Raw genomic sequence first — 13,088 nt, forward strand, 5'->3', positions numbered from 1 at the left:
GTTTTCCACCCACATTCTCTAATCAGCACAGCTTTTCTTCAAGATAGGTAGCGTACCCCCATTTTATAGATACGAAAACTGACTTAGAGGCCAGATAATTTGCCCAGGTTCCTGCCATTAGTGTCTGAGACCCAAGATACATACAGTTGATTTGAAAATTGCCAGACTCCAAAGTCTGTGCTCTTTACCAGACAGCCTTGGCAGAAGGCTCTGCTTGTTGTAATTTACCATGCTTGATATGGAATTGTAGGAGGTGGAATCAAAAGAACTTTGAAGAAGTTGTTGGAAACTGAAGGTCCTAAAACACAAAGGAATACAGAACTCTACCGCATGCATCCGTTCACACCCACTCGACTCCACTTACATATAGAAAGTGTAATTCTTCACTATAAGGAGAAGAAAGATCTTGATACCTTAAGAGAAATTTAAGTATTCTCTCAGAGAAATAGGATATTTACACATAGCTATTACTGAGATTATCTATTAAAGATCACAATGGTAGATCATTCTCTAAAAATTTCCCTCCGGTTACGTAAATTAGGTACAAACCTAATTTAATACACCATCTTAAGTGGAGTTAGGCATTCTGTCTTTGATCCTGAAAAATTAGACACAGGTCAGTGTTGGCTTGGTTGTTACCAAAATATAAATCCTATTTTAAATTTTGAGTCATTTTTGCACTGGGGTTTAATTTTAGTTGAAAAATTAGGTCACGTAAGTTCATGAGTTAGCTTTACACTGTAGTTGGTTACTTATTAACCTTTAACATGCTTATCTTTCAGAAATACACATTTCCTCAAGGTAATTCAGTGATTATCTTTCAGCTTGCTAAATTTAAGTGACAACTGCTAGCACACAAGAACACGACTTTCCATTTTGACTATTCTGAAAATAGAGCACAAATTAAGAGCATTGAGAAGTAGGGTACGACTGTCACCTGTGGAATCCTGAATTCAGAGTTGATTTCCTTCTCTGCTAATTTTCTCAATACCAAGATAAGTGTCACAAATAGCACCCTTTCTCAGAGGATTTCCAGAATTAGAGTAACAGGCACCAGCTTAATAGAATGGTAGTGATGCAGTATGATCAGGAAGCGTATACACTGCCTAGTTCCCTTGCTCTTTGCAGTAGCTACTGTGTGATCTCTGAGGAAAGTTCATGTCTTTTCTAAAATGCTTGTTGTTGTTGTTGTTTTTTTCTTAAGGCAGAGATCTACAAATGAGTGCAAAAATGACTTTCCTGGGGGGGGGGGGGGGCTGCATTATGACCACACCCCTAATGCCCCTCCTACCTTGTCAGCATGGGATATACATCAGCCTTAGGCATGGTTAGAGGAGAGGCAAATGTTTCATTGTTTGAATTCTCTTTTGATTCCTTAAAGTTGAGTAATAATGCTCTTGAAAATTTTCATTTAGCCGTATTTCTTATGTGTGCGACGTAGCCATGAGAGAGAAAGTGGTTTGGTCAGTGAGAAAGGAGGGTCCAGAGCCTAAGGATAATGGCTCCCAGTTGAGGGCACACATGATCCAATTCCCTTCCCCTGTTTCAGTGGCAGCAAACCTCCCAGAACCTTCCAGAACCTGCTATACCATCTCCTTTGGGAGTGCACACATGGGATCTGAACCTCAGACCAAGGCTTCCAAGTCAGCATCTTCAAAGATGAGGCCCTGGTGTGGATGGACATGTTTAGAGCATGTGAAGCATTTTGATGTCCTAGCCACTGAGTTAGTCCTTGGTGAGTTTAGATACCACGTACTCTTAACAGTCATATGTCACACTTCAATTGCTTTAAAACTGCCTTTAAAAAAATTTTTTTTAATGATTATGTATTTTTGAAGGAAAGAGAGAGCGTGAGCAAGGGAGGGGCAGAGAGAGAGGGAGACACAGAATCCGAAACGGGCTCCAGGCTCTGAGCCATCAACACAGAGCCCGACGTGGGGCTCAAACTCACAAACCGTGAGATCATGACCTGAGCTGAAGTTGGTCGCTTAACTGACTGAGCCACCCAGGCGCCCCTAAAACTGCCTTTTAATGGAGTGTCAGCTTACTGTAATTTTGGTTGAATTGTTAACAATCTTACTGATTTCAAAGGTCAGTTACATATTTATTCTTTTAATAATATAATTGTGTTGGACCATGCATGGAAGCAGGCAGAGAAAGGGAAAAACAACATAAAAATAAAAGCACCTAAATGTTTATGAACATAGCCCCACTTATCTGCTGTTAATAAGTTGTCAGGTCTTCTAAACACGTGTGCCTCACAAGTGTGGATTCTGATTGATCCACTTTTCTGCCGAGGAACTCTAGATTATCACTGTTCTGTAGTGAGTAGTTCTTTCCGAAGCCCTTCCTTAGACTCTTCATTTCTCTTTGCTTTCTTTGTTGTTGAATGCCAAGGGCAGAGTGCTTGTCTGGCTTTTGTGGGTTTGTCTGGCCCTTAAGGTTTAAACATGGTTTTTAGTGGCTCCAAGATATAAATATTAGAGTATGTGGTATAGCTCTCGTCATGGTGTTGCCCCTTTGCCTGTTTGGATATTTGTAAAACTACCACTCACTTCAGATGGTCTTTAGGAGCCTGGCCTAAAGTGCTTTCAGGAGTATGTATGGGAAAGTACTTTCAGGAGTAAAACGTGAGATGTTGTTAATAAAGATTTATTCACCAAATTAGCACAGTAAAACCTAGCAGTTCCTTTGAGCGAAGAAGCTAAGCTTAAGGCAAGCAAAACCACAGGAATGGCTGAAAATTGAGCAGATTTGACTCAGAGTTCCCACCTGAACACACCATCATGTGTTACCAATTGAATGAAACTTCAAGCGAAAAATCCAGTGAAGATGCTGGTAGTTTATGGTGATCCAGAATGTTAAGTGAAATGTAAAGGTAAAGGTTTAAAAATTCAGACGTTCGCTCCTCATCAGGGAAATACAAATCAAAACCACACTCAGATATCACCTCACGCCAGTCAGAGTGGCCACAATGAACAAATCAGGAGACTATAGATGCTGGAGAGGATGTGGAGAAACGGGAACCCTCTTGCACTGTTGGTGGGAATGCAAATTGGTGCAGCCGCTCTGGAAAACAGTGTGGAGGTTCCTCAAAAAATTAAAAATAGACCTACCCTATGACCCAGCAGTAGCACTGCTAGGAATTCACCCAAGGGATACAGGAGTACTGATGCATAGGGGCACTTGTACCCCAATGTTTATAGCAGCACTCTCAACAATAGCCAAATTATGGAAAGAGCCTAAATGTCCATCAACTGATGAACGGATAAAGAAATTGTGGTTTATATACACAATGGAATACTACGTGGCAATGAGAAAGAATGAAATATGGCCTTTTGTAGCAACGTGGATGGAACTGGAGAGTGTGATGCTAAGTGAAATAAGCCATACAGAGAAAGACAGATACCATATGGTTTCACTCTTATGTGGATCCTGAGAAACTTAACAGAAACCCATGGGGGAGGGGAAGGAAAAAAAAAAAAAAAAAAGAGGTTAGAGTGGGAGAGAGCCAAAGCATAAGAGACTGTTAAAAACTGAGAACAAACTGAGGGTTGATGGGGGGTGGGAGGGAGGGGAGGGTGGGTGATGGGTATTGAGGAGGGCACCTTTTGGGATGAGCACTGGGTGTTGTATGAAAACCAATTTGACAATAAACTTCATATATTGGAAAAAAAATAAAAATAAATAAAAATTCAGACGTTGACTTCCTAAGATTTCTTTTACAGGTGATTTCATTGCATTTAAAAATGAAACTTGATACCCATTCTAGGAATGTTACCCACACAGAAGCTCCAATTTAAAGGTTTCATCTTTTAGGAACAGTGTGCGCACACTGGGTGAAATTTCAACTGATAAAGAGATCTCACTTATACTGGTGTATCAGTCAGGGTTCTGTCAGGAAAACAGGCCATTCAAGGTATTCCTTGCAGGAAAGATTTTTTTTCCCTTTCTTTTCTTTTTTTATTTTTATTGTAGCCCCTTATTGAGGTATAACTGACATATAATAAGCTGCTCATATTTGAAGCGTTCAATATTCGTTCAGTTTTGAGTTACATACAAACGATGATGAATGTATCCTTTGTTCCTCAAAGTCTACTTGTGCCCATTTGTCAATACTCCTTCCTGTCCTTTTCTTCCCCTCCCCAACTCCTCAGTAACCACTGATCTGCTTTGTGTCACAGTAGTTTGTGGGGGTTTTTACAATTTGATACCAATGGAACATACAGTACTTCTTGTCTAGCTTATTTCACTCATCGTAATTTTGAGGTTTCTCCATATTGTGTGTATCAGTAGTTCATTCTTATTGCTGAGTCGCACTTCATGGTAGGCGCTACCACTGTTTGTTTATCCATTCATCTACGGATGCCTGTTTGAGTAGTTTATAGTTTTCAGCTATTAGAAAATACTCGTTTACAAAGTCTTTGTATTGGATGTATGCTTTATTTTCTCTAGGGTAAATACCTAGGTGTGGAATGGCTGGATCGGTATGGTAGGGGTCTGTTTAACTTTGTAGAAAACTGCCAAACTATTTTCCAAAGTGATTGTACTATTTTACATTCCCACCACAAGAGTTCCAGTTTCCAAAACCAGGTGCAGTCAGTCTTTTTTTAAATTTGGACATTCTAATAAGTATGCATATGGTAGCATCTCACAGTAGCTTTAGGGTTTTTTTTGGTTTTGTTTGTTTGTTTGTTTTTAATGACTGATGATGTTGAACATCTTCTTATGTGCTTATTTGCCATCTGTAAATTTTCTTTGGTAAAGTGTCTTCTAATCTTTGGCCTCTTTTAAAAATTGTTTATTACCGAGTTTTGAGAGTTCTTAATACAAATGGACATTAAATTCTCGATCAGATAAGTGATTTGCAAGTATTTTTTCCCAGTCTGCAACTCTTTTCATTTTCTTACCATTATCTTCTGTAGAGAAAGAAATTCTTAATTTTATTGAGTCAAATTTTCTTTTATGGACTTTACTTTCAGTGTTGTACCTGTGAAATAATTTGCCTAACCCAAGGTCACAAAAATTTTCTTTCCTACATTTTCTTATAGTTTTTAGGTTTTATATTTAGATCTGTTATTTATTTTGAGTTAATTTTTATATGTAGTGCAAGGTATGGATTGAGGTTCATTTTTTTTTTTTTTTAACATATGTTCAGTTACTCCACCATGATTTGGTGGAAAGTCTAGCCTTTCTCCACTGAATTGCTTTTGCACCTTTTTTGAAAATCATTGGTCCATATCTCTGTCAGTTTATTTTTGGAATCTGTCTTATCCCAGTGAACTTTTTGTCTGTCTTTAGACCCATACCCCACTGTCTTCCTTACTCTACCTTTCTTTTCTTTTTTCTTTTCTTTTCCTTTTCCTTTCCCTTTCCTTTTCCTTTTCTTTCTTTCTCTCTCTCTCTCCCTCCCTCCCTCTCTCCCTCCCTCTCTCTCTCTCTCTCTCTCTCTCTCTCCCTCTCTCTTTCTTTCCTTCTTTTTTAAGTATTTTTAAATAGTCACTACTCTCAACATGGGGCTCAAACACTCAGTCCTAAGATCAAGAGTCGCATGCTCCACCAACTGCACCAGCCAGGTGCCCCGGTTACTCTACCTTTATAACAAGTGTGGGTGTCAGGTTGTGTGCGTCTTCCAACTTTGCTCTTTTTAGAAGTTGTTGGCTTTTCTGGGTTCTTTGAAGTTTTAAAAGGAGGTTGTCAATGTCTATTGAAAGAAGAATAATAAACACCTTGTGAGATTTTGATAGGGATTGTGTTGAATCTGTAAGTTAATTTGGGGAGAATCTATATCTTAATATTGAGTTTTCTAATCCATAAATATGGTATATGGTATACCTCTTCACCTACTTAGGTATTTAAATTTTTCTCTTCTTTATTATTTATTTTTTATTATTTATTATTTATTATTATTTAAATGTTTTATAGTTTTCAGTGTTGGTCAGACTTATCCCTAAGTATTTCATAAATTTTGATGCCACTGTAAATAGGGTTTTTTAAAATTTCAGTTTCTATAGCGTGCCTGGGTGGCTCAGTCGGTTAAGTGTCCAACTTCGGCTGAGGTCACGATCTTACAGTCTGTGAGTTTGGGCCCCGCATCAGACTCTGTGCTGACAGCTTGGAGCCTGGAGCCTGCTTCGGATTCTGTGTCTCCCTCGCTCTGACCCTTCCCCGTTCATGCTCTGTCTCTCTCTGTCTCAAAAATAAATAAACGTTAAAAAATTTTTTTTTAATTCAATTTCTATTGTTTGTTTCTATTATATAGAAATACAGTTGATTTTATATATAGATTCTGTGGCCTAAAACTTTGCTAAAGTCATTTATTAATTCTAGTAGCTTTTTGGGGGGCTGGGGGAGTGTAGAATCCACTGTATTTTCCAAGAAGGAAAGACTTTGAAAGTTAGTCTGGGGGGAAAATTCAGGGAGGCCACTATTATTGTTGAGGAAATTAGAGTGCCAGGTCCCTAGGAAAGTAGTGATCTCAGCTGCCTGCAGCTCCATTATGGCTTTAACTAATCAGGAAGCTGCTGTAAAAGTGGAAAGTCCTGTCTGCTGCTGCCTGTGTGTCTGCTCAAAACTTTCCAGAGCACAGTGACTTCTGCCTTCCAAATCTCACGTGGATGTGCCTCTCTTCAGCTCATCAACCTAGACAAATGGAGAATGGGCTTCTGAGATATGTAGTTCCAGACCTTTTCCTGAAGTGCAGGGAGGACTAGGGGGTAGCAATGTTAGGTTGATAATCTGGCACAGAGGGCATTAATAGAGGTACACGTAAGGTGCTGCACTCAGTTGTGGAGAAGTGACTTCGTAGTACTGTGGAAAAATAGGGCTGTGAGATGGTTGCAGTTCAGTAAGATGTGATTTCCAAGAAGATACACAGGCTCTTTGCAAGTACTGGCAGTGGTCTATTTTCTGGGATAAGGAAGTGGCAAGGCCTACTTTCATGCTGTCTTGCCCAATAATTGGATGAGTGTACACAAACTGGAACATGTTTAGGGGATTATGACCCCCGTATGAGGGGATAGAAAACCAGATCACCCGGGCAGGATTGGAAGCACCAGGGAATGCCTCAGGGGTGCATGATGGGTGATTACAGATGCCTGGAAAACGTGCTATATGCAGTCTGGGAAGGAGGGCTTAGGACCAGGGGCAGAAGCTGTGAGGAGACCACTTCCAAGGCAGTGTATAAAGCACTCTTGCACAGCTGGGCTAAGGTCGAATAGCAGGTCTGAAGATTCCTTTGTTCAAGATCACCTTCAGGAAGAGTGGTTTCAAATTAGATGTTCTTCCTTAGGCTCATTGGATACAACTTTTGCTACATGGACTTTCTGAAAGTGAAAACAAGTTCTTTAAATATATTATCTTTATTTGGTTTGAATAATTCTAAATAAGCCCATTCCTTATTGCATCTCAAGATACAGAAAGTGGGAATTTGTGAGAAGCTTAGAGACAGAGGCTGTGTGCAAAAGTCTTATTGGTTCTGACACTCGCATTCTTTTACATGTTGACATCTCTGAAATCTGTGTCCGTACATTTGCCGTCATCCAGATTTTTTTTTTTTTTTTTTTTGCAGGTACATACATGGCACTACGTGAGTTGTTTAATTGCATTTTAATAGGTCTTTGTAAAGATTATGCTGTAATTTGGCACTGAAACACAGATGGGAATAACAAGGCATAGGCTTGATAGTAATGAGGTTAGTATTTATCCTTGGAGAAATGACTGCAATTTCGTATTTTCTTGGAAAGCAACAACCAAAGGCATTATGCTTGTGCTGTTCAGAGTAAAGTCCAGGGACCAGCAGCTTGTTAGAAATGGAGAATCGTAGTTTACAACCCACACCTACTAAATGACAATCTGTGTGTATGTTCCCATTTTAATATCTGTGTGTATGTTCCCATTAAAGTTTGAGAAATATTGCTTTACATAACCTCATATAGGAAGATAACCCATTTGTACAAGGAGCTGTGTTAAATTTTGTTGCTGGCATACAAAAGAATTGCCTGTCACATGTCACATGATGCATTTGAAGACAGGAGAGATTTCTATATCCCTCTAAATGGAAAGTGCATTTACCTTAATTTTTCTAGGTTTAATGTTACCATTTTCTTCCCATGAGCCACTCAGTGTTAGAATGATTTTTATGCCTTAGTGCTGTTTGGTTTTGTCTACTAATTTAATATCATGTGTAAATTACATTAGCATCCCATTAAACTCTCTCAGTCAGAACCAGCAAATGAAAAAATGTTAACAAATCCAATACAGATATTTGGAGTACCCTAGTATGTAATTTCCTCTGCCTGAATGGATATATTCCAATATGCTTTCTTTTTGTGTGCATTTTTAATTAAAACACTAAATGCATACTTCGAACACTTCGTTTGACTCTTTCCGTGGCACTTTTTTTGTTAATTTTTTTCACTCTAGATACGCACGTGGTATCATTAATCCTTAATTGGTTCTGGTTGTTAATGGTTTGGGGTCTAGTTATTTTCTTACTGTTTTATAAATTGCCAAGATTACCATTTGTCTTTTTAAGGAAGTAAACGTCCATACAAACCACATATATTAGACGTACTTTGGAAAGCTCTGTATAAATCTGTGTTAGAGCTCTCAGGGTGCAGACCTCAGAATTCACTCCTGCAGGTGCCAGGGGTTTGTTCAATGGTGACACTATCTCACTGATCCTTGGGAACCACACGTTGGAACTGGGGAGGGCCCCATGGGCACATCTTCGTCTTCCTGCACGTTCAGGAAACCGTTACTACAGGTGTGGCCTCTGCTCCCTGAGAAGATCTGTGCCCTGTACCCTGTCGGTTCCCTGCTAAAGTCACACACAACACACTTTATTGGCAGAACATAAATCACATCTCAGTCTCCAGTTGTGAGGGAAACAGACCCAAGGGAACTTGGAACTGGTGTTGACTGAGACACTTGCACATACCCGCCACGAAGTCAAACAGGAGCCTATATTACTGTTCTATCACTAAAATTCTCAGTGAAAGAACCATATGGTGAATTATGTGGTAGGGGAACACTTTATTTTTTTTTTAACTTTTTTTTTTTTTTAATGTTTTATTATCTTCTTCTGGGAGAGAGAGAGACAGAGCGTGAGCAGGGGAGGGGCAGAGAGAGAGAGGGAGACATAGAATCTGAAGCAGGATCCAGGCTCTGAGCTGTTAGTACGGAGCCTGATGCAGGGCTTGAACCCGCAGACCACGAGATCATGACCTGAGCCAAAGTCAGATGCTCAACTGACTGAGTCACCCAGGAGCCCCGGCAGGGGAACACTTTAAATACCCCTATGGTATCATATTTATCATGTATCTAATGTACTTAATGTACTTGATTGATAAAACTATAACGACTTGAACATATTAGGGTGAATTGTAGACTGTAGAATATTTTTGGAAATGCAATTCTGTGGATGTCAGGACTAAACAATTTCTGAAATTCCTTTTGACTCTTACATGACTTTCATAAAGAGCTCTTTACAAATGGTTTAAAATAGAAGTCCTTGGAAAAATTTTTAAACAGATGAGTCAATGTTGAAGCTTTTTTTTTCAATTAAAATTTTAACTGAGATAATTGTAGGTTCACATGCAGTTGTAAGAAATAACACATAGAGATTCCATGTGCCCTCTGCGCAGTTTCCCGATAAGTAGTTTCTTGCAGATCTAAAGTGTAGTATCACAACCGAGATACTAACATTGATACAACTCACCGATCTGACTGAGATTTCCCCGTTTTACTTGTACCAGTTTGTGTATATTCTGTTTAGTTGTCTGTAATCTTACCACAGGTAGGTTCGTGTATTCACCGTGACTATGAAGATACAGAACAGTTCCATTACCACAGGGATCACTAGTGTAACCACACCTGTGGGACTCCACTTCACCCTCCTTGCAGCCCCCTGACAACCACTGTCATTTCAGAAATATTATAGAGGTGGAATCATACAGTATGTAACCTTTGGGATTGGCTTTTGTCACTTAGCATCGTTCCCTGGAGACTCATCCAGGTTGTTGCTGTATTAAGAGTTGGGTTTTTTACAGTATTCGTTTGCTTCTGGCATGTTTCTCATGCTAGGTGGATCTGTTGTATAAGTTCACATCTGTCTGCCTCAGTTGTGTGGAGTTGGTTATGAACTGGGACCAGAAGTGCCCCCACACTTATTGACCACAGAGCGTCGAGGATAGGTCTCGATGCTCTTTGATGGGGCAGTTATCCAGACCCTAAAGAAAAAGAAGATGCTCTTTATTTCTGGAGACATTTTCCTGTCAAGTTGAGACCTGGGTGTTTATCTGAATTGAAATTCTTACCATCTTTCCACTCGGTTCAGCACATTGGTGGTTACTGCTTTCAAGTATGAAATTTTGAATGTATGAAGCATGATGGGCTTGGGCGCATGAATTCAGGAACCACTGGTCATGATTCTAGTTGTGGAAAAAAGATGACAAGGCAGAAGATTCTAGTTTGTGGGAAAAAAAGTCGTTCTCTTACCTGGATTGTAAGAGGTCATGAATTCACATGCCCAAGGTCTGGTCCTTTCAAAACACCAAAGAAACTGCAGGCTGTCCACAGAGTACCCAGAGTGCTGGTAAACATGGAGGTCAGAGCGTGAAGAACACAGGTTCCTGCCCTGACAGTGTCATCTGGGCTGTGAAGGGTGGGAGATACAGCCGTCTGAAAAAGTCGAATGGAGTCCTGGGAAGACCAGCAGCACAGCATCTTGTTTGCTGCTGAATTCTCAGTCTCTAGCACAGTGCTTGGCCTCAAGGAGTCCATGAATGAATGAGTGGATGGATGGATGAATGAATGAGGTGGAAGGGAAACTTTTAAGAAAGAGTGCCCCATTCTTTGGTGTGAGTGAGGGATATTAAATATAAGCCCAGAAAGCTCTGAAGAGCGTGTGTGGGTATTTGCTAGGAGGGGAGAGGGAAGAGAAGGAGGGGGATTCTCCCCCCACCCCCCAAAATGAATAAAGCCTTAAACTCACACTATGTACTTCCCCATCTCATGGCCCTTCTACTTACTCTGCCTGGTTCGTCACTCCCCTCCAGATAATTTTCTTCATTTAGGTTCACTCACTGCCTGAGAGAGGCCTTCTGTGAACACTGTGTAAATTAGCCCACTCATCCTTTGCCTCAGTCCTCTCTAGCCTCTTCCCCAGCTTAATTTTCTTCCTGGCATTGTGTATGTGTCCATCTCCCATCTAGAACGTCAGCTCCCCGAGGGCAGGGCCTGTCTCTTGTCCGCTGTTAAACCCCCAGTGCCTGGCACTAGTAATTCAGTGTATGTTAAGTGATTTGATTCGTTGTTTTGAGGCTGTTCTTTTGAACACGTGTTCCTGGGAAGGGATAGAAAAGTTGCCCTCACTCTGTAATCATGCATTTGGGTAACATTTGCATGGAGGGCCTGCTGTGTCCCTGGTATTTGTGCGTGGTGCGTAAGATGAGTAAGGTCAGCTCCCTGCATTCAGAGACCTCTTCGGTAGCAAATGCTCACTTTTCTCAGTGTGATGGGCAGTTTGAAGGAGGCATGCCAGCTGTCTGTGAGGACAGAAGCCACAGCTCTCGAAATGTTGACACCTGAGAGGAGAGGTAGGCTTTTGTTTTTTTTTTTTTTTTTATGTTTATTATTTTTGAGAGAGACAGAGACAGACAGAGAGCAAGCTGGGAAGGGGCAGAGAGAGAGGGAGACACAGAATCGGAAGCAGGCTCCAGGCTCTGAGCTGTCAGCACAGAGCCCGACGCGGGGCTCGAACTGAACAGACCGTGAGATCATGACCTGAGCTGTAGTCGGTCGCCCAACCGACTGAGCCACCCAGGCGCCCCAGGAGAGGTAAGCTTTTTGACTGATGGGGAAAACAAGAGATTTTGCAAGTGTTGGTCTTTATTCAGTGATGAGAAGATAGGTCCCAGTTAATTTGAAAACTGTTCATTCCAAGGAGGGCCCCTGCTACCCCTCCGACCTCACCCGTCGCTTTCTCCCTTCCTCCCTCTGCTCCAGCCTCCTTGCTGTTCTTCACACCTCGTCTCGTAATGCTGTCTCCCAGGTATCCACAGAAGCCCTCACTTCAGTGGAACTCAGGCCACTTTATCAGAGAGGCCTTTCCTACCCGTGTTATGTAAGATGCTACTCTCTTCCCTGTCAGCTGTCTCCATCATACGTATATTTTTGTTGTATATTTTGTTTGTGTCCTGTCTCCCCCACTGGAACGGGAGCCCCCCCGAGAGCTGGGGTGTGGTTTTGTTTCTGCTGTATCCCCAGTGCTGAGAAAAGTGTCCGCTCGTGTTAGGCACCCAGTAGCGGTCTGTTAGGGAACAGATTGGTCTCTGGGCATCCTGGTAGAGGAGAGGTGAGACACAGACTAGCCCCAGGCCAATCTCGGTTTCCCAGAGCCAAGTTCGAGGCCACCCTGCTACAGGGAAGTCCTTTCACGTGGTCTGAGGCTGCTGGTGACTGACAGCAACCAACACCTCAAGGGCCCGGCGACAAGCCAGGGCAGTGGTTGCGGGGGTGTCCAGAGGAGGGCACATTTCCTATGAATTGGAGTTGTTCAGGGAGCTCCAGTGGATGGATATGACGCCAGGACTCGACAACAGGATAAGAGGTATGATTGGGCCACAGAAAGGAGGAAAGTTTTTCTGTCAGATACGCGGAATAGATGCGGAAAGATGTGGAAGTTGGAACTGCAGTGTGCGTGGCCTTGAATGTGAGCTCTGGGGAGTTGCCCAGATGGCACCGTCCTTAACTTGCCCTGTGTGGTGGTCCTAGACACTCCGGAGCTTTTGAATGTGTGATGCAACAGGTTTTTAGTAATGTCAGCACCACTGCTCTTCAGTGTTCTGAACTTGTGAGCAGGACAGGAGTCCTCTTCTGCCTCGCTTAGGTGAATATTGGGTATTTTCCCCTTTATTCAAGTATTGCCTTTCTAAAAAAAAGTTATTTCTACTTCTTTCAATTAATGGTTATTGTAGAAAAAGAAAGAAAGAAGGCAACTGTTGTATTATCTTCACCTTAGACATTCTTGAAAGAAGTTTTGGCTTTTTACTATTCTAGATTTATTCTAGATTTCAGTGTTTGCA

At 41.4% G+C, this 13,088-nt stretch overlaps 1 protein-coding gene and 1 long non-coding RNA gene across 16 annotated transcripts in view; one reads left to right on the forward strand and one right to left on the reverse strand.

Annotated features, from left to right (window-relative positions):
* The window catches only part of TNRC6B (trinucleotide repeat containing adaptor 6B), a 256,980-nt gene that overhangs the window by 162,339 nt on the left and 81,553 nt on the right, over window positions 1–13,088 (forward strand). For 8 of the 15 annotated variants that reach the window (XM_053894740.1, XM_053894745.1, XM_053894738.1 and 5 more), the window contains one exon: window positions 7,571–7,588. The exons of 6 other annotated variants lie outside the window; for them this stretch is intronic. In XM_053894740.1, the coding sequence (XP_053750715.1) occupies window positions 7,571–7,588 (18 nt within the window). Of the gene's footprint in view, window positions 1–7,570; window positions 7,589–7,673; window positions 7,694–13,088 lie in introns of those variants that run through there. One more of the 15 variants, XM_053894748.1, reaches the window with a different exon arrangement.
* LOC128774916 (uncharacterized) overlaps window positions 1–13,088 on the reverse strand; it is a 188,742-nt gene that overhangs the window by 91,543 nt on the left and 84,111 nt on the right. The window lies entirely within an intron of this gene.

Source organism: Panthera pardus, unplaced genomic scaffold (genome assembly GCF_024362965.1).
Source record: "Panthera pardus isolate Hobbes unplaced genomic scaffold, ASM2436296v1 HiC_scaffold_6, whole genome shotgun sequence".
In the NCBI taxonomy this organism is placed as follows: domain Eukaryota; kingdom Metazoa; phylum Chordata; class Mammalia; order Carnivora; family Felidae; genus Panthera; species Panthera pardus.